General features: G+C 41.0%; 1 protein-coding gene across 4 annotated transcripts in view; it reads left to right on the top strand.

The window, feature by feature from the left end:
* The window catches only part of LOC137380600 (adhesion G protein-coupled receptor A3), a 582,693-nt gene that overhangs the window by 164,500 nt on the left and 392,114 nt on the right, over positions 1-26,079 (top strand). Inside the window, exon 1 of one of the 4 annotated variants that reach the window (XM_068052668.1) lies at positions 2,569-2,801. The exons of 2 other annotated variants lie outside the window; for them this stretch is intronic. In XM_068052668.1, the coding sequence (XP_067908769.1) occupies positions 2,710-2,801 (92 nt within the window). In that variant the 5' untranslated portion in view covers positions 2,569-2,709. Of the gene's footprint in view, positions 1-2,568; positions 2,802-5,334; positions 5,509-26,079 lie in introns of those variants that run through there. One more of the 4 variants, XM_068052669.1, reaches the window with a different exon arrangement.

Below are 26,079 nucleotides of genomic sequence, written 5' to 3'. Positions count from 1 at the left end.
ACACTAGAAGTAGTGTGTTATCCTCCATGAAATTAAAATTGGAATTAAAGGTACCGTTGATATAATGCATGAGACATTTGCGTAAACATATCAAAAATATGTTCTGCATCATTTTACTTTACTGTCTAATTAGGGCTTTAGTATTGCTATCGGCCAAACATGAATGGGGTCCATAAAAGCATACCTGAGGTATTTATATTCAACAGCATATGTTATCTTAAATACTTACTTGGAAATATAACATTGTGGATCAGATTGGTTAGGCCTGCTGCATTATTTTATAGTTCTAAGACTTTATAGAGACACAGTCTGAAGCTGTAAGAGTAGCATTTGAAGTTTATCACAGATTTAACATTTGTTAACGAAATAAAGTTAATTTAGTATCTCTTTTTCTATTTAACGAGAAACACATTTAAAAAATTTGCCTTTTAAAACAGAATGTCAGTAACAGCAAGGCGATCACTCCCGTATGGCCTAATTCTGTGCCGTGGGCTCACAGTTGCTAACAACAGTACATACAGTGTTTAAGTTGGAAAAACATTTTCCACATAGCTCTGTTCTCATCCTCCAACTGCATTTAATGAGCTACATTTTAGGAGCTCTGAGAGAACAGGGAGAATGGTGCTAGTGTGTGTGGAGCTGGAGCCAGCCTTGGAAGGACATTGTTTCTGGGCTGCCCTTTCCCACCACTTAGCAGCAGAGGAGGGGTTGGGAGGAATCTTTATAGTACACACTGGACAGCTGGAGAACACTGAGACCTGAAACTGTACTGTAAAACAAAAAGCTCCCAAAGGCTTTAAGAAAGCTATCCCTTCATTAAGCTTAATTGTTAAGGATTAATGAATGTTAGTAATAGAGTAGGTATACTTTGAATAGGTTTATGATTAGTATCTCTATTAAAAGACAGTGAGATTCTAGGACAAAAGTAATGACTCATTGAGATGAAAATAAAGGAAAATATGGTTAATAGAAGGGCTCCAATTTAAATTCCAGGCCCGTTTTCAACAGGTGAGCGGTGGTGTAAGTTAGAGACTCAATCTGCTGTTCAAGATATATGAGCTCCCACGTCTCATTTAAATCTTGCCGGCTGACATCCTGAGATGGGTGAACTAAGCTTTAATAATAAACGATAAAAGAAATGCTGGAAATACTCAACACCTGTTGCTGTTCTGTTTCTCTCTTCACAGATGCTGCCTGAGCTGTTGAGTATTTGCAGCATTTTCTGTTTTTATTTCAGATTTCCAGCATCTGCAGTATTTTGCTTTTGTGACCTAAGCTTTCCTTGTGTGGCCTGGAGGAGCTGCTGCTCCTCTTAGCCCCAGAAGCAAATTAAAAAAAAAAAAATTACAGATGTTTTGGGGCTTGATCAGGTCCTGATGCTTTTCACTATTGGATTGGCCTGTCGAGATTCTTATTGCCATTTTTCGTTCAGGCTGCCTAGTAAAAATGATAATAATTGGATCCCAATATGCACATGTCAAAAATGACCCACTGGCTTTAGGTGGGTATCCTTGCCTAGGAGCAGGTTAAAATCCCGAAAGATCGCTCCTGGTGGCTCCAGGGCTAGTGAATGATCTGATTATAACTGTCCACTTTAGGGTTAAAATCACCCCCAATGTGTGCTTTTCAGATGCAATAATTGTTAAATATGTTACTTCAAATAATTAGGCTCTATTTTCTTGGGGCTGATGGCTGTCAATTTTCTGTAACAAATTTAATGCAGATGGCTAAGAACATTCCAAATACTCTAATTCCTTGAATTGTATTGCGGTATAATTATTTAATTAGTGATAATTTGAATGTTTTTCAGAAATGAGATAATGTGTATGCAGATTATCACAATGCTCATATTTCTGCTTGATTGCACACATCATTGGCATGAAAGAAGAAAAGTGCAACAGAAGCATTTTATTTAAAAATGTGAAATGTGCACGCTTATTGCAAAGTGGAAGGTGGCATTTCAGTAAACTGCTCTATGAATTGGAGATAAATAAACATTTTGCAATGCTATGCTTTTTTCTTTAATGCTTTTAGTTCAAAACAGTACACCTCCGGCTGAGAGAAATAGCAACACTGGTAGTTTGAATATAATGAAATCCCTTTGAGTATTCTTTTCATTTTATCACATTCATTTTTTTTTTAAGGTTATAATATTTGAAAGGTTTACAAAAGTGCATTACTGTGCTTTGTGCAAGAGCTGCAAAGCATTAATTAGATTTTCAGAGAAACCTCATGTTTTAATTGAAAATAATTCTATAATATCAATTTCATTTGGGGCATTTAACTAAAGTAGTATTGCATCATTTAATATTTCTTATTATTTTATCTTGCCAGTGTTCTGCATGAGGTTTCTCCTTACAATTCTGTGTGGACATGTTTGAAAGATTTGTGATGCTGCTTTTTCATGGCTTGTCTAAGGATCAATGCACTTACTAACCATCCTGAACAAAGGTCTAACCAGTGAGGTGTGGTGGTGCGTGCTCCAAAGTGCTGTATTAATGCGCAGCTGAAGAGCATTCTGAAGTTGTTGGTTGTAGATGCAAGGCTAACCTGTCAATTCATATGAGTATCTTGAGGCCCAGGTGGATGCCAGCTTTAGCCTAAATACAGTCCTTTGGGAAAATGCTGTGAAGAAGGAAAACATGCTGGATCTTTCTCCTCTTCAACGACAGCAAAGTCCCAACATAGGTTAGGTTTGTTACATGTAAGATGTGCCCAAACAGTTCTCTGTTTTACTTTAGAATGGCTAGGGATGCAGCAGAAAAGCTTTGTTTGACGCATGTACAAGACCAAGCTGTGAGGTGAGTTTGTGACAAAGAAGGAAAATTGTTACAAGAAGGGCTCCAGTTCTGAGCAATCTGGAAAGAGATTCAGCCTCACAGTGGGCATCTTTTGGGACCAAAGCCTGCTGCATGAGAATCTGATTTATGCAGTTGACAATGACCAAATCTGCTACATAACATTGGACCTTAAATATTCAGAACATCAAGATGGGTGACATAATGCACACGATCCTGCATAGGTTTATCCACCATGTTGAAAATGGGTGTCCATCATAGAACTAATGAACAAACTCATATGTCTTGGAACTACAGCTGCTAAAAGAATTCACCTACAGGTTGGTTATAGAATATATCCAGTGCTCAGTGCCTACTGTGATTGGAATTTCGAGAAATGCTTTTGAAATTCCACATCTCCAACTGGTGGACTATGCGGTAGTGAAGATGTGGGTCGCAATAAACTCACATTGTACAGGGACTGATGTTACTTACAAAGTTGTTTAAGAGGAGTGTATGCTACCTATTATCTGTGTAGTGAAAGCTCAAACCTGCACTTCAGGTGCCTAATAACCAAGTAGTGACTATTCTTCTTGGTGATGATAGGTGGGGTTAGAGTTAAGTGGGGTAAAGTTAGCTCTGGAAAATTGGAACTTGGTCAGTTCTATATGGCAGTGTCGGTAATTTCTTATGTGATTCAGGCTACTCTTTAATAATCTACTGCTGCTGCTAATTAATAAACAGCTAGATTTGCTTATTATTTGGATGTACAGGGATAGATCCATCATTGGGTTTGGAATTCTTCTCAACTCCATATGACTTGGCCAACTAATATCCTAGTTGATAGGGTAGTCTTGGCAGTTCAAAGAGCAAGAGGCTTACCGTTGCCCTGTGCATAAGCTGCATGGCTTTGTTTGGTTAAACTCCAGCATTACCTCAATGCATATTTAGGATCCTAAATCAACCTAAACTCTCGGAATGTAGGTATGTGGGGTGCGTTTTGATGTAAAACAATGGACTGGATTTTCCTGGTCCCAAGGAGATGGGGGTGGAGGCAAGGCATGCTGGGAAAATAAGGGGGAGCTGGATCGGGATGGCTCCCTGATGTATTCCCGCCACAGGGGAATTTTCCCAGAGGTGGGCTGCGATTAGGATCAGCTGCCTGCACCATGGAGGCAGGTAGCCAATTAAGATGATTAGGTCCCAATTAGGGATGGTTTGCCAGCGGTGGAGTGACCCCCCACGCCCACCACCGCCACTGCATGTGGAGGCTGCCAGCTCAATTGAGTCAGCCTTCCAGCGGCAGGCTGAGGATCCATTGGAGTCAGAGGCCCAAACAATTTGTCCGGAGGGGTTTCCTCTCCGTTCCAAAGGGCCTACCGGCTTCATCCCTCACCACTTTTGAACTTCACAAATGCTTCCGAGGGCACCTCTATGTTGAGGTGCCCTCATAGTCCCCGACCTGCCTCAGCAGAGTCCACCTGCCCTGGTGAAACTGCTGATGCTCCAGAGCTACCAGCCCTCTGGGCCTAAGGCATTGGAAGTCCACAATTAGGAAGGTGCCTCCAGGAAGATTGTGCCACTGGGCACACAGCTGACAAGTGCGGGTTTGAGACCCCCCCATTTGGTCCAAACATCAAGGTCCTAAAGACCGCAGGAAAATCCAGCCCATTACGTTCTTCATATTGGACAAATAGAAGTTCTTCACCTGTGTTGATTTTAAGAAAGCTTGGTTTGGACGATTTGAACATGGTGAAGGGCAAAAATCTGGCTAACCAGAAAAGAAAATGTTTTCCCTCCCACAAATCATTCAAATTGCAAGAAAACTGCAGTAAAGACTCTGATTAAATCTTTAAACATTCCCAAGTGCTAGTGTTCTACGTGGTTATTCAGCATTCTGCAATGCCAGTGATTGAGAAAGAGATACATTGATTTCCATGAATCTACCAGGCTTTTTTAAATATAGTTCAGAATATTATGCTGCACTACGAGGGGAGGAAGGGATATATTCCAGAATCATTGCTAGCTCTTTCATGTGTGCCTTGCAACCACTGGCTCTGAGCAGCTTTGGCAGAGGCTGCGGAGTAGATTGGTTGCAGGTGCTGTTTTTTAGCAACCAAGCTCAGACCAGCAGAAATGGGGAGAACTGAGATTTCATTGCCTCTCAAAAATTATAAAAGAAAACTGACCATAGTAACTTAAGTGTCTTCTATTGTTTGTGGCACTCCATATTTGTATCATTCATTAATAAGGTTGTGCGCATTTCAAATTGTCAGGCCAAACTCACAATGTGAAATATGGTTTCTTCCCCTTCTCGAGGTCATTACATTTGCCTAGTACATAAATGTGCATTCTGTTCTTGTTACTGTGCAATAAAGGTTCTTCACTTTCCCAGTCATCACCACGTAAATGGCTGAATAATTTGGACTTTTTTTGATTCTAATGAACTGCCGTGGGACTTTGAGCTGTGCACATAAAGGAGCGCTTGTTATCACATCACTGTGGACTGTGCTCCCCCATTGTGACAGTATAGTTTGAGCTTCAACCACCTGTGAAGCGTACCACGTGCCACTGTCCTTGCTGGACAGCACTGAGAATGCTTTAATGAGACTACTACTGCGAATTGCAAACTGCCAGTAAATGTTCGTTCAGTCATGCCCCAAGCAAGTCGTAGGACAAAGGTCCTTGTTGATATGAATGTGGCATTCAATTAAGATTGGCAGTTAATGAAGTGAGTGCTGATTTTGTTCTTTTTATTATGATGTCATGAATTACTGATTTGAGTTTATGCCTTTTATTCGGTTGATTTATAAAGTACTGTGAAGGGTATGGTCAATTGCTGCTCACTTGACAGAGAACATTTTTGTTCTTTCATGGCTTGATGTTCGAGCTCTTCAGAGACCTGGCTGTTTAACACACTGTGCCCTTTATGTTGGACTGGTCACAGAAGAGAGTGGTGCTTTCATTTACATTTAAGATTTATTCAACATGTCATCATAGAGCTCCAGTTCTTCAATCTGAGGGACACATGTTCAGAACTGTAGTAAGAAAATGCCACAAGTCTGTCAAATCCCTATTCAAAAATGTACTGTTCATTGTTTGTATGGTAATTGTGACATTATTTTTTGACAACATATTGGATAGATAGGTGATAAGTCCTTAAAAGAAGGGTTGCTATTGAAGAAAAATGAATGGCTCCGTTTCTGCATATGAATACATTTTATAGTACGCAGGAACAGCTTTTAAAAGCCCTTCCACTTTCCATTATTTATTTATATTTTTTATTGGTGGAATTTTAAAATAAAGTATTTATCAAAATGCACCTGAATACAAGTTTCAAATAAAAATGATTGAGGGGAATCAATCTTCTCTACTTTTCCAGCACTCGATTGTAGCCTGTGCCTGCTTTTGAGTAAACTCATGCTTTTTTTTTAAGAGAGATAACAAAAACACTGCAAGTCAGTTTGAATTAGAAATAAATATCTTTTAGGCACAGTGTTGATCCCTATTTCCTCGACCACATAGCAGGACTTTGTAGACAAGTATTGCAAAAATCTCGTAAACAAAATGCATGCTCTCCTGCTTTCTTCTCATAGTCTAAGATATGGTACTCCTTGTATCCACCCAAGAATGGAAAGCATTTTGCTCTACTCCACAAGTGGAAACTCTCTCTCTCTGTTTCTGCTCTGTCAAAACCTTTCATAATTTTAAACGCCTCTATTCAGTCACCCCTTGGCCTTCTCTTCAAGAGAAAAGAGACCCAGCCTATTCATTCTTCCCTGATGGGTATAATCTCGTGGGTCTGGTATCATCTTTGAAAATCTTTTTTGAGTCCTCTGCGGTGCCTGTCCATCCATTTTATCATATGGAGACCAGAACTGTACACAAGGCTACTCGTGTGGTCTAAACAAGCTTTGATACAAGTATAGCATAACTTCTACTTTTCAATTCTGTCTCTCTACAAATAAACCTGAATGCTTGGTTTGCTTTTACTAAAATGTCCTTATTAACCTGCCTTGGTACTTTTATTGGTTTGTGTATTTTTACTCCCAGATCACTTTGTTTTCCTACCCCATTGAGATTCTTATTTTCCAAGTAGTACGTGACCTCCTTATTTTTCTTACCAAAATGTAATACTTCACACTTATCTATGTTGAAATTCATTTGCCTATTATATTCCCATTCTGCAAGTTTATTAATGTCTTGTAATTTTTTACAGTCCTCCCCACCACCCCCCCAAATTTGATATCATCTGCAAATTTAGCAATTGTGGTATTAATTCTAAAGTCTAAAGCATTAATATAAATTGTAAACAGCCGTAGTTCCAGCATTGATCCTTGTGGGACCTCACTTTCTGTTGCTCTGAATAGCTACCCTTCTACCCCTCCTCTCTACTTTCGGTCTCGCAAACAGCTAGCCATCCATCCTGCTACCTGTCCCCTGACTGCATTTTCTGACCTTATTCCTTTGTCTATTATGTGACACCTTTACAAAGGCCTTTTGGAAATCTAGGTAAGCTACATCTACTACATTACCCATGTCTACTCTCTCTCTTACCTATTCAAAGAATTTAATAAGGTTGGTCAAGCAAGACTTTTCCTTTTGAAATCCATCCTGATTATTCATTACTATATTGTTTGTTTCTAGATGTTTTTCTTTTTTTTCCTTTAGTTGGGATTCCATTTTTTTTTCCAGTTCTGATATTAAGATGTTTGGTCTATACTTCCCTGGTTATATCCTATCTCTCTCCTTAAATATAGGTATAATGTTAGCAATCTGGTAGTCCTCTGGCCCTGCACCTTTTTCTGATAAATTATTAAATGTGTGTAATGGTGCCTCTACCATCTCTTCTCTAGATTATTTTAAAATACATGGACACAATCCATCTGGACTAGGGATTTTATCCTGTTTGAGTTTGATTAGTTTATTTAATATTTTTCCTCATTTTATTTTATATGTGGTTATATCATTTCTAATCTCACCTTTCAATGTTATGTCCACCTGTCTGCCATTTCTTTATACTGCCTGTGATTTTATCCTGCCCATCCTTAAAGGTCCTATGCCCATCCCAACTTTCCTTTTTTTGTTTATGTGCCTGTAGAATATTTTACTGCTTTCCCAAAGTTACTGTCTTTGATCATAAATTCTGTTCCCTGGCCAACAGCAGCTGTCTCGCCGACAACTGTCTGAGGCTGAACCAGACTCTTCACAACCTTGGTGCCATATTTCACCCTGAGGAAGGCTTCCAACTACATATACACACCATCACTAAGGCTGCCATAGCATTGCCTGACTCATCTCTTGCCTCTCCAAACTGCTACTAAAACCTTCAACCATGCCTTTGTTACCTCTAGACTTGACTATTCCAATGCTCTCCCAGATGACCTCCTACCTTCTACCCTCCGCAAACTTGAGGTTATCCAAAACTCAGCTACCCATGTCCTAACTTGCACCAAGTCTCATTCCCCCATTATCTCTGTCTCCACATTGGCTCCTTGTTAAGAAACGCCTCAATTTTTTAAATTCTCGTCCTTGTTTTCAAATCCCTCCATGTCCTCACTCCTCCCTATCTCTGAGAGGTCCTTCTGCTCCAGAACCCTCCTTGAGACCTGCGCTCCTCTTATTCTGGTCTCTTGAGCATCCCTAATTTTAATCACTCTACCATTGGTGGCCATGACTTCTGTTTCCAAGACCCTAAGCTCTGGCATTCCCTCCCTTAAGCTCACTGCCTCTCTACCTCCCTTCCCTCCTTTAAGACCTCCTTAAAACCTACCTCTTTGACTAAGCTTTTAGTCATCTGGTCATCAGTTAGAGGGGAGATGAGGAAAAACTTTTTCACTCAGAGGGTGGTGGGGGTCTGGAACTCACTGCCTGAAAGGGTAGTTGAGGCAGAGACCCTCAACTCATTCAAAAGGAGTCTGGATATGCACCTCAAGTGCCGTAATCTGCAGGGCTGCGGACCAAATGCTGGAAGGTGGGATTAGAATAGGTGGATCGTTTTTCGGTCGGCACAGACACGATGGGCCAAGTGGCCTCTTTCTGTGCCTTAAGCTGTCTATGATTCCATGATTCTATCTGCCTTGATATCTCCTCACATGGCTCAGTGTCAGATTTTGTTTTATAATGCCCCTGTGAAGCACCTGGGCCTCATTTGTATCCCCAACTCTGCCTCCTACCAGAAGCCAATGGGAATGACGTCACTGGCAGTAGACAGTAGTCAAAATTGGTGAGGGGTCAGGCTGCCACTACGCACAGATGGAAACCATTGCCTGCAGAGTAAACTGATTGGTGGGGGATCAATACGTCCACAATCTGGGGAAGGGGTGCCCTAGCCAGGGGAAGCCCAGTGGTACCCCTTTAGAACAAAGAGGAGCACTCCTGCTTCTCCTAGCCCATAAGGAATCTTTTGAAAAATGTTTCATGAAACCATTGGGCCTGAACCCTTGTTGCAGTCCATAGACTGTGGGAGCAGTAGTCAAGCTCGTGACTCAAATAGTGTGTACGTGCAGATGACATCTTCCAAAATGCTATTTAGATTAGGTTCTAGTTCCTTTGAGGCAGGAAGCCTTCCCAGGCCTGAAATCAGGCAAGTAAAATGTTGGCGAACAGACTCACCATCTTACACCCCACCCAGCCACACAGTGTGGTGTGTTCAAATTAGACTTTCAGTTCCAGTTTATTAATTATGCGTTTTTCCTGTTTTTCTCTGTGTTTGTGGCTCAAGTTGAGTGATCTGCTCATATATACATTATATATCCTTTACGGTTCCTGTGCTTTTCCTTAAAAACAGCTGTTTGTCACTTTATGTAATTTTCATGGGTCCTAGTTCACTATCAGATGCTGTGCAAGTGCTGTATTATCTTTCGGGACAGTGAGATGGCAGACACGATTCAACAATGGCACCACCAATGTGAATTCATTTCCATAAAGCCGCAGATTGCTATGTTCTCGACCATCTTGCTGTAGAAAGCTATGAATAGAATGATAGTGTCCTGCAGGCTACTGTCATTTATTTGTGAGTGACCAGTTTCAAAGATGGAGGCCAGGTAGCACACCATCTTCTCAGTTACAAGGGTTGGGGAGACAAAGCCAATGAAAGGGAAAAAAATTTTTTTGAATAAATATTAAAACAAATTTATATTAAAAAATGACTGAGTCCTCTAACTAAACAAATCCTGTCTGTCTTCAGCTTATCTCTAAGTTAACGAACAGACTAAACTAACATATTGGCACACTAGTTTAGATTAGAGATACAGCACTGAAACAGGCCCTTCGGCCCACCGAGTCTGTGCCGAACATCAACCACCCATTTATACTAATCCTACACTAATCCCATATTCCTACCAAACATCCCCACCTGTCCCTATATTTCCCTACCACCTACCTATACTAGTGACAATTTATAATGGCCAATTTACCTATCAACCTGCAAGTCTTTTGGCTTGTGGGAGGAAACCGGAGCACCCGGAGAAAACCCACGCAGACACAGGGAGAACTTGCAAACTCCACACAGGCAGTACCCGGAATCGAACCCGGGTCCCTGGAGCTGTAAGACAAAAATTGTAATCTGGCCCCCAACACAGGTTGGACACCCCTGCTCCAAGCCTTTAACTTGGGTTTTAAAATAACTTAGCAGCTAGGTTATTCTCCTGATTTGGAGATCATGCCCTTTTGTTGGCCGCCCTGTCTTCAGACACATATTACAAGTGTTATGACCGACTGCTCCAGTCAAAGTCCCCAAACAAAATATACACACTGTTAATTCAATCTGTCCCTCCACAGATCGCCTAACATATCATTTTAAATATCCCAAATTATAGAAAGACCCAGCCAAATTGTACCATCTATTAACCCCCAAATGAGGCTAACCAAACCAGGTGTTTTTAAATCATCAAATTAACTGTTTAATTTTAAAAAAATTCTTAAACACTATGAAGATATAAACAACATTTAAAATAGAAAAAAATTAGAGCCTTGCAAATTTACAATCCAATGTTGCTTGAAGTCCTCACAGGGAAAAATGGTTCTTCCACAGTAGAACAGTCCTTAGTCTAATTCCAGCAGTAAGTGATGCTTTCGTTCCTTCAGTGAATTTCAACAATTAACGACTTGCAAACACTTTTTAAATGAATCAATTTGACTTTAGAGTTTTTGAGGGATGAAAGATTGTCACAGTCTAACTTCCCTTCCCTCAGTTTAAATTACCAAAGATCTCTGTTTTGGTTTTACTTTTTTTTTAGAATTTTGAGCGATAATAATAATTAAACAGACTAAAATTCTCTTCCTTTAGTTTAAATGGCTGAGAGCTCTTTTTTCAGGTGCTAACACCAGCTGTCTATCTATGTTCTCTGTTAGAACAGACTGTCTTCAACTAAAAGCCAGTTCAAAATTAAATTGTAACATATGCATGGCATGATGCTCAATCCAAGTGGCCGTATCCATGGTAACGAGAATGCGCCCTTTGAATTGCAGCCTTTGAATGGCCGTATCCAAGGCAATGAAAATGCACCTTCTCAGTAACTCTGGAGACCTTCTGGTTCTTAAAGCAGTACTGATCCTTTGCAAGCCTTAAAGGTATACCGCATATTCCCGGAAAAAAATACTACAGGACCATAACACAAGCAGGTGGAGAAGTTGCACAAATATTGACCAGGTTACATTGCCTTGTGGCAACAGCAGTGTGAGAAATGGTCCATCTTCTTATTGCTGATTTTTCTATTGCCACACCTCAATAACCACAATAACAGTCCTCTCCTTGAGTTTTATGGTTTATTGGATGAATTTGCACTCCTATAACACACTGTGGATCCATAGAGGTCATCCGATAAGTGTCATCTACCACCCTGTGACATGGTGCAGCTCGCTCTATTAATTCAACAATTCGCATTGGCATTGCATACTATTTTGCTTGCTAGCTAGCTAATACAGTTGTGCTACTCTCCATTGATGTTTGTAAGCTCAGCTATTTTATTTATAGGGTGAAATGTGTTTTAAATCGGACTGTGTTTTGTCATGATGCTGCTTTTTTGGCGAAATATGCGGTGTATCTTTAAGACAGCAAAGGATCAGTACTGCTTTAAGAAAAAGCAAGCCTCAGGAGTTACCAAGAAGGTACATTTGGGTTGCCATACAGAGAGGGAAGCAACCAGTTTCAGAAGGTGCATCCTGGTTGCCTTGGATACAGCCACTCAGAGACTCCGGATCGATATACAATGTTGCGATTAACTTTTAAACTGGCTTTTTATCTGAGACAGACTGTGCTAACAGACAGACAGCTGGGCCAGCATGAACTGAACAGAGATCTCTGTTGATTTAAACTGAAGGAACCAAATTTAAGTTGACATTTTCTAAATTATCCCTCAAAATTCTAAAATCAGATTGATTCTATTGAAAGTGGTTGCGAATTTTTGATCTGCTGTGGTCATCGCTGGAAAAAAGAGAAGTTTGAAGCTTCAGATGTCAGACTGTTTTCTTCATCGGAGCTTGGAAGATTGCGAGTGGACTTCAATCAGAGGATTGTTCTTCGGGAAGTGTAAATCTGCAAGGACACTAATATTTCGATTTTCAAAGTTGTTTTTATTTTAGTAGTGTTTAAGAATTTAGTTTTTTTGAATAAACAGTTAATTTGTTAATCTAAAGACACCTGGTTTGGTTCCCCTGATTCGGGGTTTAATAGATGGTTCACTTCGGCTGTGGTTTTCTTTAATTTGGAAAGTTTAAAGTGATATGTTAGGCGATCTGTGGAGTGATGAGACTGAATTGACTGCGTTGCTCCCACCGCAATCAGAATCATATATTTTAATTGGGGGCTTTGTCCTGAGTGGTTATGTTGTAACATATTAATTGGGGGCTCATCTGGGATTGAATCAATTGCAGCAGTGTTTTTGGGAAAGCAGAATTTTATCCTGAGTGACTTGATAACTTTAACTAAGAACAAATTAAAAGAATTGGCAATGAAATTGGGGTTAGAATTGATATTAGATGTCAAAAAAGCAGAGATAATTAACATCGTAGCTGAACATCTGGAATTAGTAGAAGATGATGCTGATGATGATGAAGGGGAATACGAGGAACAAGAAAGTAGTAGGTCTGAGAGTGATGCAGTGCTATTGGCTAGGATTCAGTTAGAAACAAAAAAAAACTTGAAGCAGTAAAAGAATTAAGAAAACTTAAATTGGAAAAAGAGGAAAGGGAAAAAGAAAAAGCAATAACAATAAGAAAGCTTGAACTTCAGAGAGAAAGTGAAAGAGAAGAGATGGAATTTAAGTTTAAAGAGATGAAACTAAGAAAAAAGGGAAAATTCAAGTCAGGAAAAATCTGAATTCAGCTCAGGACCCAGAGAAAAGTTATTTAAGTTTATGCAGGCTCTTTCTAAGTTCGAGGAAAGGGATGTAGAGCCATTTTTCATATCTTTTGAAAAAATAGCCAAACAGATGAAATGGCCGAAAGAAAGCCAGACACAGCTTATGCAGGGCAGGTTGGTAGGCAGAGCTCTTGAAGCTTATGTCATGCTTCCCGAAGAGGCTTCTGCAGATTGAGATGGCAAAAAAAGGTATTCTCACTGCATACGAGTTAGTCCCTGAAGCTTACCATCAGATATTTAGGCATTTATGGAGATTGGCTGGGCAAACATATTTAGAATTTGAGAGGGTGAAGCAAATTACTTTTGACCGTTGGATATGGGCATTAAAGATAGAAACCACATATGAGAACCTTCGAGAATTGATTCGCTTAGAAGAGTTTAAAAACTCCATTCCTTCAGTAGTGAGAACTCATATAGATAATCTGAAAGTTTTGAAATCTAGGCAAGCAGCGGAAATTGCTGATGATTCTCTGGTGAATAAGCCAACCTATTTTGTCCGTCATTCCCATAAACCTGAGAAGGATAGAAAGTGGCAGAGTGAAAAGAAGGCAAGTAACCAGGGACAAGAAGGAACAGCTGGGAATGTCCCAGGATCACCTCCTCAGGTCAGAAAGAAAGGTGCTGTGGGTAGAAGTGAGGTTCGCAAGCCAAAGTGTTATCATTGCCACAAAACGGGTCATCTGCATTCAGAGTGCTGGAAATTGCGAGGTAAACCCATAGGACTTGTTGAGGTATGTAAAGCTGGTGCAGAGGAAAAGATTCTGACTGAGAGTATAGCAGATCAGGCTATAGCTTTAACGACAGCTCTGAAACCAGATATTAAAACTGAAAGGAGTGTAAAGGTTAAGAATAAAATACCTGAGAGTTATAATGAATTTCTGTCAAAGGGGAGAGTAACTCCCTATCCTGTAAGTGAGGCAGGAAAACCTATCATTATACTCCAGGACACAGTAGCAACCCAAACACTCTTGCTGGGGAAAGATGTAAGGTTTCCACCAGAGAGCACCTTGAATGCTAAAGTTTTAGTTAATAGAATTGGTGGGGAGTATATACCTGTACCTTTGTATAAAGTATGCCGAGAGAGTGACTTAATATCTGGGATAGTAACTGTAGGTGTTGTCCACAGTTTACCAGTAGAGGGAATTGATCTACTCCTAGGAAATGATTTGGCTGGATCAAAAGTATCAGTTTCATCTATAATTACAGAGGAACCAAGTAAAATTGTGGAAATGGAGCAATTACAGGAACAAGTTCCCGGAATATTTCCTGCATGTGTAATTACCTGAGCAATGGCGAAACAGGATCCATTATCGGAGGTAAAAGGGGCACCATGAACAGATAGCCAAGGATCTGAAACTTTATTTGGAGATTTAGATAATCCAAATGAAATGTTTAACAAATCATCTATCATTGCAACACAGCAAGCTGATCCAGAGATCCACCAAATAGCACAGTCAGCTGTGTCAGAAGCTGAGGCGAAAGGAGTGCCGACAGGCTATTATATGGCAAATGGGATTTGAGGACGAAATGGAGACTGCCTTATAGCCCTGCCGATGAAGACTGGACAGTTGTTGAACAGATAGTGGTACCTCCTAAATATTGCCAAGGATTATTACGGTTAGCACATTCCTTTTGCAGGACATTGGGGAATTCGGACGACCAAATCACACATAAGCCAACATTATTACTGGCCAGGTCTTACAAAGGATGTGAGACAATTTTGGTGTCAAATGGTGGCAAAACCACAACCTACCATAAAACCAGAATATGAAGTATTAGAGTTGTTACGATTACAGGGAGAACCATTAAAAGCACGGTTCAGTGGCCCATATAGAGTGATCAAAAGAGTGGGTAAGGTAGATTACCTGACTGACACCCTTGATTGCCAGAAGAAGAACTGGTTGTGTCAAATCAATATGCTAAAGCAATATTACGGCAGGGAGGAGGATAAGCCAGTACAGGTATGTCAGGTAGAGTCAGAGAGTGATAAAGCACTGAAACCGGCCCTTCGGCCCATCATGTCTGTGCCGACCAACAACCACCCATTTATACTAATCCTACATAAATCCAATATTCCCTACCACATCCCCACAATTCTCTTACCACCTACCTACACTAGGGGCAATTTACCATGGCCAATTTACCTATCAACCTGCAAGGGGGGTGTGGCATTGTTAATCAAGGAGAGTATTACAGCGACAGAAAGGACCTTTGAGGACTCGTCTACTGAGGTAGTATGGGCCGAGGTTAGAAACAGGAGAGGAGAGGTCACCCTGTTGGGAGTCTTTTATAGACCTCCGAATAGTTCCAGAGATGTAGAGGAAAGGATAGCGAAGATGATTCTCGACAAGGGCGAGAGTAACAGGGTAGTTGTTATGGGGGACTTTAACTTTCCAAATATTGACTGGAAATACTATAGTTCGAGTACTTTAGATGGGTCAGTTTTTGTCCAGTGTGTGCAGGAGGGTTTTCTGACACAGTATGTAGACAGACCAACCAGGGGCGATGCCACATTGGATTTGGTACTGGGAAATGAACCCGGCCAGGTGTTAGATTTAGATGTAGGTGAGCACTTTGGTGATAGTGATCACAATTCGGTTAGGTTTACCTTAGCGATGGGCAGGGACAGGTATATACCGCAGGGCAAGAATTATAACTGGGGGAAAGGAAATTATGATGCGATTAGGCAAGATTTAGGATGCGTAGGATGGGGAAGGAAACTGCAGGGGATGGGCACAATCAAAATGTGGAGCTTATTCAAGGAGCAGCTACTGCGTGTCCTTGATAAGTATGTACCTGTCAGGCAGGGAGGAAGTTGTCGAGCGAGGGAGCCGTGGTTTACTAAAGAAGTTGAAGCGCTTGTCAAGAGGAAGAAGAAGGCTTATGTTAGGATGAGACGTGAAGGCTCAGTTAGGGCGCTTGAGAGTTACAAGCTAGCCAGGAAGGATCTAAAGGGAGAGCTAAGAAGAGCAAGGAGAGGACACGAGAAGTCATTGGCGGATAGGATCAGGGAAAACCCTAAGGCTTTCTATAGGTATGTCAGGAATAAAAGAATGACTAGAGTTAGATTAGGGCCAATCAAGAATAGTAGTGGGAAGTTGTGTGTGGAATCAGAGGAGATAGGGGAAGCGTTAAATGAATATTTTTCGTCAGTATTTACAGTAGAGAAAGAAAATGTTGTCGAGGAGAATACTGAGATTCAGGCTACTAGGCTAGATGGGATTGAGGTTCACAAGGAGGAAGTGTTAGCAATTTTGGAAAGTGTGAAAATAGATAAGTCCCCTGGGCCAGATGGGATTTATCCTAGGATTCTCTGGGAAGCAAGGGAGGAGATTGCAGAGCCTCTGTCCTTGATCTTTATGTCGTCATTGTCGACCGGAATAGTGCCAGAAGACTGGAGGATAGCAAATGTTGTCCCCTTGTTCAAGGAGGGGAGTAGAGACAGCCCTGGTAATTATAGACCTGTGAGCCTTACTTCGGTTGTGGGTAAAATGTTGGAAAAGGTTATAAGAGACAGGATTTATAATCATCTGGAGAAGAATAAGTTCATTAGCGATAGTCAGCACGGTTTTGTGAAGGGTAGGTCGTGCCTCACAAACCTTATTGAGTTTTTCGAGAAGGTGACCAAACAGATGGATGAGGGTAAAGCAGTGGATGTGGTGTATATGGATTTCAGTAAGGCGTTTGATAAGGTTCCCCACGGTAGGCTATTGCAGAAAATACGGAAGTATGGGGTTGAAGGTGATTTAGAGCTTTGGATCAGAAATTGGCTAGCTGAAAGAAGACAGAGGGTGGTGATTGATGGCAAATGTTCATCCTGGAGTTTAGTTACTAGTGGTGTACCGCAAGGATCTGTTTTGGGGCCACTGCTGTTTGTCATTTTTATAAATGACCTGGAAGAGGGTGTAGAAGGGTGGGTTAGTAAATTTGCGGATGACACGAAGGTCGGTGGAGTTGTGGATAGTGCCGAAGGATGTTGTAGGGTACAGAGGGACATAGATAGGCTGCAGAGCTGGGCTGAGAGATGGCAAATGGAGTTTAATGCGGAGAAGTGTGAGGTGATTCACTTTGGAAGGAGTAACAGGAATGCAGAGTACTGGGCTAATGGGAAGATTCTTGGTAGTGTAGATGAACAGAGAGATCTTGGTGTCCAGGTACATAAATCCCTGAAGGTTGCTACCCAGGTTAATAGGGCTGTTAAGAAGGCATATGGTGTGTTAGCTTTTATTAGTAGGGGGATCGAGTTTCGGAGCCACGAGGTCATGCTGCAGCTGTACAAAACTCTGGTGAGACCGCACCTGGAGTATTGCGTGCAGTTCTGGTCACCGCATTATAGGAAGGATGTGGAAGCTTTGGAAAGGGTGCAGAGGAAATTTACTAGGATGTTGCCTGGTATGGAGGGAAGGTCTTACGAGGAAAGGCTGAGGGACTTGAGGTTGTTTTCGTTGGAGAGAAGGAGGAGGAGGAGAGGTGACTTAATAGAGACATATAAGATAATCAGAGGGTTAGGTAGGGTGGATAGTAAGAGTCTTTTTCCTCGGATGGTGATGGCAAACACGAGGGAACATAGCTTTAAGTTGAGGGGTGAAAGATATAGAACAGATGTCAGAGGTAGTTTCTTTACTCAGAGAGTAGTAGGGGCGTGGAACGCCCTTCCTGCAGCAGTAGTAGACTTGCCAACTTTAAGGGCATTTAAGTGGTCATTGGATAGACATATGGATGAAAATGGAATAGTGTAGGTCAGATGGTTTCACAGGTCGGCGCAACATCAAGGGCCGAAGGGCCTGTACTGCGCTGTAATATTCTAATTCTAATTCTAAGTCTTTGGCAGTGGGAGGAAGCTGGAGCACCCAGTGGAAACCCACGCAGTCACAGGGAGAACTTGCAAACTCCGCACAGGCAGTACCCAGAACTGAAGCCGGGTCGCTGGAACTGTGAGGCTGCGGTGCTAACCATTGCGCCGCCCATTCCTTAGTCGGGTAATCAGGGACATTTGAGAAGGAAAATGATAGTGAGAATGAGGCAGAAGCAGGCCTAGGAAATTCTCAGATTGAACCTCCAATTATCAGATTAGCAAATACAGAATGGCTTGGAAAATTAGACAATATGCTTTTGCACTTAGAGGCAAAACAGCATGAAGACCTAAGCAGGCTTTGAAACGTTGTTAAAAGAGTTTGTAGGGATAAATTGAGATGTACAACCTTAGCCACACATGATATGGATATAGGGGGAACCATTCCTTTAAAACAACATCTTTACTGCTTAGGTCCAGACAGACAGGCCCAAGTGGAAGTAAAAGTACAATGCATGCTGAAGGGCAGCTTAGTTGAACCTAGTCAGGATAGCTGAAATTTGCAGATGGTCTTGATGCCTAAACCTGGTGGGTCGGCTCAAACTGGCATAGACTATAGAAAAGTCACTGCGGTAAAGAAGGCAGACTCCTACCCAGATTCTCCTTTCGAAAACTGTAAGTGGGCAACACCATGTGTCTTAAAGAGACAAATGTGTTGGAGGGATACTGTCAAGTACCTTGGACCCCTCAGGACAAGATAAAGTCAGTTTCTGTTACACCGGACAGGGTTTTCCAGTATCATGTGATGCCACATCGGCTAAGGGGTACTCAAGAAACTTCTCTGAGAATAATGAACCCAGCAGTGGTCAGTGCTCCTAGCTGTGCAGTTCATCTGGCTGAGGTGATGGACAATAGGGACACTTGGAAGGAAAACACGAAACAATTGGAAGACTATCCTTCGAAATTTAAAATTGGTTAATTGGGATAACCTTTTGAAAATTTAAAGCTGAAAATGTTCTGGTGGACCTTGTTGCTAACATTTTTGAAAATTGTATATCTGTAAATGAGGGAAAAAATGTGAGTGTTTTTTCAATTACAATTTTTTGCATTGTAATGAACCGCATTTCGGGAATGGCATTTCATTCCATCAGGGGAGGACGTGTCATGATGCTGTTTTTTGGGGGAGAATATGCAGTGTGTCTTTAAGACAGCAAAGGATCAGTACTGCTTTAAGGACTAGCAGGCCTCAGGAGTTACCGCAAACGTGCATTTGGGTTGCCGTTGGATACAACCATACAGAGAGGGAGGAAACCAGTTTCAGAAGGTGCATCCTGGTTGCCTTGGATACAGCCACTCAGAGACTCAGGATCAATATACAATGTTGCGATTAATTTTTAAACTGGCTATTTTTAATCTGTGTTACAACCCAGTGAGAAAGTGGTCCAGGGTTCCCTTTCAGCCTTCACCTGGTCTTACTGTTTAATTTTCAACACACAGTGTTTTTAGCTCCCCCTTGCTGAATCCTTGTTCACTGCTTTCCAATTATAATGCAAAGAAACCAGCACTAACAGGCTTTCTTAGGTTTAAAGAAGAATAGTTGAAATTTATGAAACTTGAACATAAACTCTAATTCAGTTAATGCCTACTGATACACGGCATGCCCACACTAGCATGCATATGCGATACACACATGCAAATAGTGACAGAAAAGAGCAGAAGAAAAAAATAAAGTGGAAAACTTTGAGGCAATATCTGAAGAGTGTTTGTTATGGTTCTTCGAGCTCACTGTAGAGTCATTGATTGTAGGTAGTTCTTGCTTTTCGTTGGGGCCCAATATTCTTTTTAAACTTTGTTCGCTGTAGGAGATTTTTCTCTCTTGGGGTTCATATGTCTTCAGTGGATTCAGAGGCTTGTGCGAAAGAGATGGGAGCAGACAGGAGAGATCTTCTCAGTCCAGGAGCAAACAGTCTTTCTCAGTTCAAGTTCTGTGTGGCTAGTTCAAAAGACCCTGGAATAGCCAGTTAGTCATGTGACCAGCTGGTCCAACCAGTTCGGGTCCCTGTGCATTGCAGCACCCCAGCAGGCCCTGGAATGCGCTTCCCCACCCCCTTACTGTCTGGTGATCAATATCCATTGTGAGTTGAATGTGCCAGGAAATGGACCTTTGTCGACACAAGCACATTCTGTTAATATGCAGATGTTTTCCTTCCAAGTCTGGCAACCCTTATAACAGGCCTTCTCTTCCCAGCAGCAATTTGAAATTTAATGTCCATAGGGCAAAATTAACATGCCTCATTCTTGGCAGGTGAAGGCCCAGGATGACACTGAGACAGACTGTTCTAACAAACAGACAGCTGGGCCAGCATGAACTGACCAGAGATCTCTGTTAATTTAAACTGAAGGAAGAGAAATTAAACTGTGAAATTTTTTTAATTATCCCTCAAAATTCTAAAGCCAGATTGATTCTATTGAAAGTGGTTGTGAGTTGTGGCTCTGCTGCGGTCATCGCTGGAAGAAAGAGAAGTTTCCTTTCCTCATCAGACCCTGGAAGATTGCGAGTGGACTTTAATCAGAGGATTGTTCTTTGGGAAGTGTAAATCTGCAACGACACTACTTTACTATTTTAAATGTTGTTTTTAACTTAGTAATGCTTAAGAATTTAGTTTTTTCTAATAAACAGTTAACTTGTTGATCTAAAAGACACCTGGTTTGGTTCGCCTCATTTGGTGTTTAATAGTTTAGTTTGGCTATGGTTTTCTTTAATTTGGAAAGTTTAAAATTATGTTTTAGGCGATCTGTGGAATGACGGGACTGAATTGACAGTGTGTTGCTCCCACCGCAATCAGAATCATATATTTTGATTGGGGGCTTTGTCTTGAGCAGTCGTGTCATAACAGTTTTGATGGCATTGGATTGGCTGTACACTTTATACTTAGATTAATTGCCCCCATGTCCATGGCCGAGTCAATAATTTTGTCAGATGTCTGTGGAGCAACATTTTTTTTATTCATTTGTGGGATATGGGCGTTGCTGACAAGGTGAGCATTTATTGCCCATCCCTAATTGCCCTTGGGATATTGGTGGTTAGCTGCCTGCTTGAACCGCTGCAGTCCATATGAGGTAGGTACACCCACAGTGCTGTTAGAAAGGGATTTCCAGGATTTTGACCCAGTGACATCGAAGAAACGGAGATGTAGTTCCAAGTCAGGATGGTGTGTGGTTTGGAGGGGAACTTGCAGGTGGTGGTGTTCCCATGCAACTGCTGCCCTTTGTCCTTCTAGTTGGTGGAGGCCGCAGGTTTGGAAGGTGCTGTCGAAGGAACCTTGATGCGTTGCTGCAGTGTATCTTGTAGGTGGTGCACACAGTTGCCACCATGCGTCGGTGGTGAAGGGAGTGAATGTTTGTGGATGGGGTGCCAATCAAGCAGGCTGCTTTGTCCTGGATGGTGTTGAGCTTCTTGAGTGTTGTTGGAGCCTCACCCATCTAGGCAAGTGGAGAGTATTCCATCACACTCGTGACTTGTGCCTTGTAGATGGTGGACAGACTTTGGGGAGTCAGAAGGTGAGTTACTCGCCTCAGGATTCCTAGCCTCTGACCTGCTCTTGTAGCCATGGTATTTATATGGCTACTCCAGTTCAGTTTCTGGTCAATGGCAACCCCCAGGATGTTGACATGTCAATGCCTAGGCCTCCAAGTGACCCTGGCAGAACTCAAACTGAGCATCGGTGAGCAGGTTGTATCTGAGTAAGTGCTGCTTGATAGCATCCTTGACGACAACTTCAAGCACTTTGCTGATGATTGAGAGTATTCCAAAAGATTTGCAGCCCTTACATTCTGAAGCAATGCTTTGTTGCTGCCTGTTAAGATCATCTGACTTTATCTGTCATAGGGTTAATTTGGGCTCCAACTAATAACACTTAGGAATTTCCCAAATCTTAATAGTCTATGAAAGAATATTTCCAAATTTCTAATCAATTTCATGGGTATTCTCAACAAGGTTGACTGCAGAACTGTCCAAGCAAACAGAGAAGCATTCACTTAATGAAATTTGTGTCTGAATTCGGTCAGTAGTTTGAGATACTGATGTAGAATAGTGAGTTGGGTTGTGTTCTCACTAACACTGCTCTCACATGTTTTTATAACCAATTCCATTTACACATACAGCATTATGTGCAATACTGCTTTCTCCAAAGCTGGATTGGAAACAAAGGTTTTCAAAATGGCTTATCAAGTATTTATTTGAGTTCTATGTGACATCAAATGGGCTAAGAAACATTATAACTGAAACAATTGCTTACAATCCTTATAGCTCACATGTTCCAGCAGTAGATCGGGGTTTTTAGCAATTTTGCAGATCATATTTTAAAGAATTAAATTTGAAATTGGCCACACAAAAATGCATAGCCTGGCCGCTTGGAGCCCTGATTCCAACCAGACATAGTGATGATGTTAAGCAGTGTAGACATACCTAACTGCCTTTTAAAAGCAGGGTCCAGACATCAAATTAGTACAATTTTAAAGGAAGTAGGTTTGCAATTTGTTGTAATTCAGGATCAGCAGCTTGATTGAATCAATGAACGTAGCCTTCTTTGGTTATAACCTACTGTACCCTTGCATGTCCATTATTGGTTAAATGTGTCAGAGTTAGTGAAGTATTCAGCAATATTGATTTAATTTTCTGCATCTCCTCTTACTGTAGATATATTGTGCCAAAATGAATTTCACTGGGTGGTTGGGTTCCCTCTGTTGCAGTTGAGCATGTGGTTGCATGTGTTTTGGCTTGGGATTATGCCACCCAACCAGTGAAGCAGTTGCAGGATCACTTTCATTCAATCCATCCTCAGGCAGTGTGTGATGCCAGAGCCACAATTATCAATGTGGTGGCTAAATTCCACACACAGCTGCTGTGGTTGAATTGCTTTTACCAATCGTGCCATTGGTGAACAATTCAAGCAAATAGTTCACAATTCAGTTCAGATCACATGATATTTACAGATGAGAAAGGGCATTTGGCCCCTTTTAGTTCATGCACCCTGAAAGTCAACTATTGTTTCTTGAATTAATCTAATAGGATGTTTGTCTCCACTATGCTATGTGGAAGTCTATTTCATGTATTAATCAATGAATAACTGCGCGATATCAGTCTTGATTTTTCATTTACTAAGTTGAACCTATAGCCCCTTCTTCTACTCTTGCAATTTAAAGTAATTTGCTTCTTCATACCATTTACTAACATATATACCTCTATAAGAACACCTATCAGTGCCTCCTATTAAGGTTGAAAAGCTCAAGATCCTCTAATCATTTCATAATTCAATATTGACACTGGGAATTATCCATATGGCTCTGCTCTACACTGTCTTCTTGGCTTGAATGTCTCCTCCGTTGTGTTTTGGTGACCACAACAGGACACAAAGCACTTGAGTTTGATTATGAATTTGTTTGATTTGTATTCTACTACAAAGTTCAACTTTCTTATTGGCTCTGTTGATTGCTGCTCCACATTACGTGTATATATTGAACATGGAGTATACCAAGATGCATTGATCTCTTACAGCTTCAACCCTGGCTATTTCAACACCATTCATGGAGCACCTGAGTTACCCATTTTGTCTTCCTATGTGCAGTACTTTACACTTGTCCATCATAAATTTCACTTTCTATTGTTCTGCCCACTTACATACATGGTCCAACCCATTTTGGAATTTCTGAGGTGCTCCTTTAGCAACCACTGCCTTTACTAGTTTGGTGCTATCTGCAATTTTGAGGAATTTGCATTAAGTTTTGGAATCCAAGTCCAATTAAATGCACATTCCCAGTAATGCCAGGAACAGAATCGCCTCAGTGACAACTATATGCTGCTGCAATTCTTACACTCCAACTGCTCTGCCTTGGCTGGATATTTCCAGCAAGAATTTTTTTTGTAGTTATGTGGTTTATCACAATGTTTTTTAGTATTATATATTATTGTTTACTTTCAGCCACACATTGACCTTTTTCACCTTCCTGGTCATACTGGCTATGGATGATAGAATAGAGTTGCTTAATTGTACTATTATTCAAATATGCTGATGTTTATGGTTAGTAATTGTTGGATCACCAGCTGATTTGTTTTGACCCATTGTCATTAGCAAATTGTTGAAACATGGTTAATGTTGACATTCGCTCTGTTCTGTGCTGGATTCTGAGCTATGGTTGAGCATGCATTTTACTGTGACTTACACATCAATGCACGGATTTCCAGGAGACAGCCCATCACCTTCTATTACTTACTTAGACCAAACTTAATGGCACAATTTTGTTTTCTTTGGAACTCCATGTATCTCCTTCAGCATGGAGGAGCCCTGTATATTTTTTCTTCTGATATTATGCTCAGTCTTCTGGCCGGGCAGAGAGCATTTGTTTTGGATGGTCTGAGAAGATCAGTTATTCTATTTGATGAGCATCCCCAGGTGGATTTTATCTGCTTTGTTGCATTGCTTTCTGGTATAATTTTGATAGCCACAAACCACAAGGGATTGTATGTGTTTGCATTCAATTTTACTTTCAAGGCTAAACCAATACATTTGGATATAGATTGTGACCAGCTATGCAATTTGTACAAGCGTACACTCACTGAAATACAAAATCTAATATGGACTCCCTGCAGCAGAATGTACCACAAGCATTCAAAAAAATAATTTTGCAAAACAGAACCAAAATGACCTCCTTTTGTGCTGTTGAGCTGGCATCCTTCCATCTACGAAAGATGATGGACATGCAGCAAACAATTCATTTAGGTGGGGTGTCGTCTCTTGGTGCATCTTTGCTAATGGCGGTGAAGGCCAATCCTCGAGAGACAGGTTTTGCCACAAGTGCTGCACATGAAGCTGCCAAGTGATGCTGTGAATTGTTGTTTTTGACGTTGGCACCTGCTGCCAAGCTACTGTAGCAACTGGTCGTCATGTGGTGCACACTAGTCCACAGGATGTGCCGCCATTTTCCTTTTTCACCAGCTAGTGACTCCCAGGTGCGACAGTCGACACTTAGGGACTTCAGGTCATGCTTGCAAGCATTCTTGAAGTGGAGGTTTGGGCACCCCACTGGTCATCTTGCCTCGTCTACCTCACCATACAGAAGGTCCTTACGTATGTGACCGTCTTCCATCCTGTGAATGTGTCCGATCCACCAAAGCTACTTCTGTTTGATTAGTGCCGACACTCTTGGGAGCTCTGCCTTTGAGAGGACTGCCACATCTGTGATTTTGTCCTGCCAGGATATACCCATAATGTGCCACAGACAGTTCAGAGTAAAAGAGTAAATTTGGGGAAAACCTAATAAGGATTTGCAGTAGAATTCAAAGGGAATGGTTAAAGGAGGTTTGTCCCAACTGTTGCTAAATTGATTGAGCAGTCTGAGCATATGAAATATATAAAATTTTTCAGGATGCATCAGTCCAGTTTAGACATCTGTACTGATGGAATATTTTCCAAAGTTTCAGGCAGTTTGTACTCAGTTGTTTTTCAAAATTACTGTTGTTCTGCTTCCATACATATCAGCAGGATTGACTGCAGCTGATTAGAAAAATAAGGACAACAATTTAAAAGTTAAAGCTACTTGTGCTCAAGATTACTTAATTTTTGCCTTGCTTCTATGCTGAAACTTCTTATCTTAAATGTAATTATATATCTGTTTGCACAGCGGCATCTTAGCAGTTGAAAAATTTCATATGTAAAGTTTTTCATCAAATTTAAATAGCAGAAAGTCTTGTCACGAATGAAAATTAGAAGATACCTCTTGAAGAAATTATAGGGTGCTGTCACTGAGATGAAGCTTGAGTACCAGTGCTGTAAACATATGGGCACAACACATAGGAGGCCTGGGAACTGCTTTGGACCATTGAAACGACAGGATATTTACGGAAAATGTAGGCCAGGCTTAGCATTTTTTGGATGCAGTGCCAAGCAAAATAACTAAACTGAATTACTGGTGAAAGTAATTCAACATTTCAAAGTTATATGACCCACATACTTTTTGTATGGTCTTATGTCAGGTAATCAATATTTCATGAAATATCTGTCAGTACATATTTTTTGTTGTCTTTTTCCATTAAAAGTTCCTATTTTCACAATAACATAGAAATTTTATATATAAATTAATCGCCTTGG

Source organism: Heterodontus francisci, chromosome 20 (assembly GCF_036365525.1).
Source record: "Heterodontus francisci isolate sHetFra1 chromosome 20, sHetFra1.hap1, whole genome shotgun sequence".
In the NCBI taxonomy this organism is placed as follows: domain Eukaryota; kingdom Metazoa; phylum Chordata; class Chondrichthyes; order Heterodontiformes; family Heterodontidae; genus Heterodontus; species Heterodontus francisci.
This window is presented reverse-complemented; position numbering and strand designations above follow the sequence as displayed.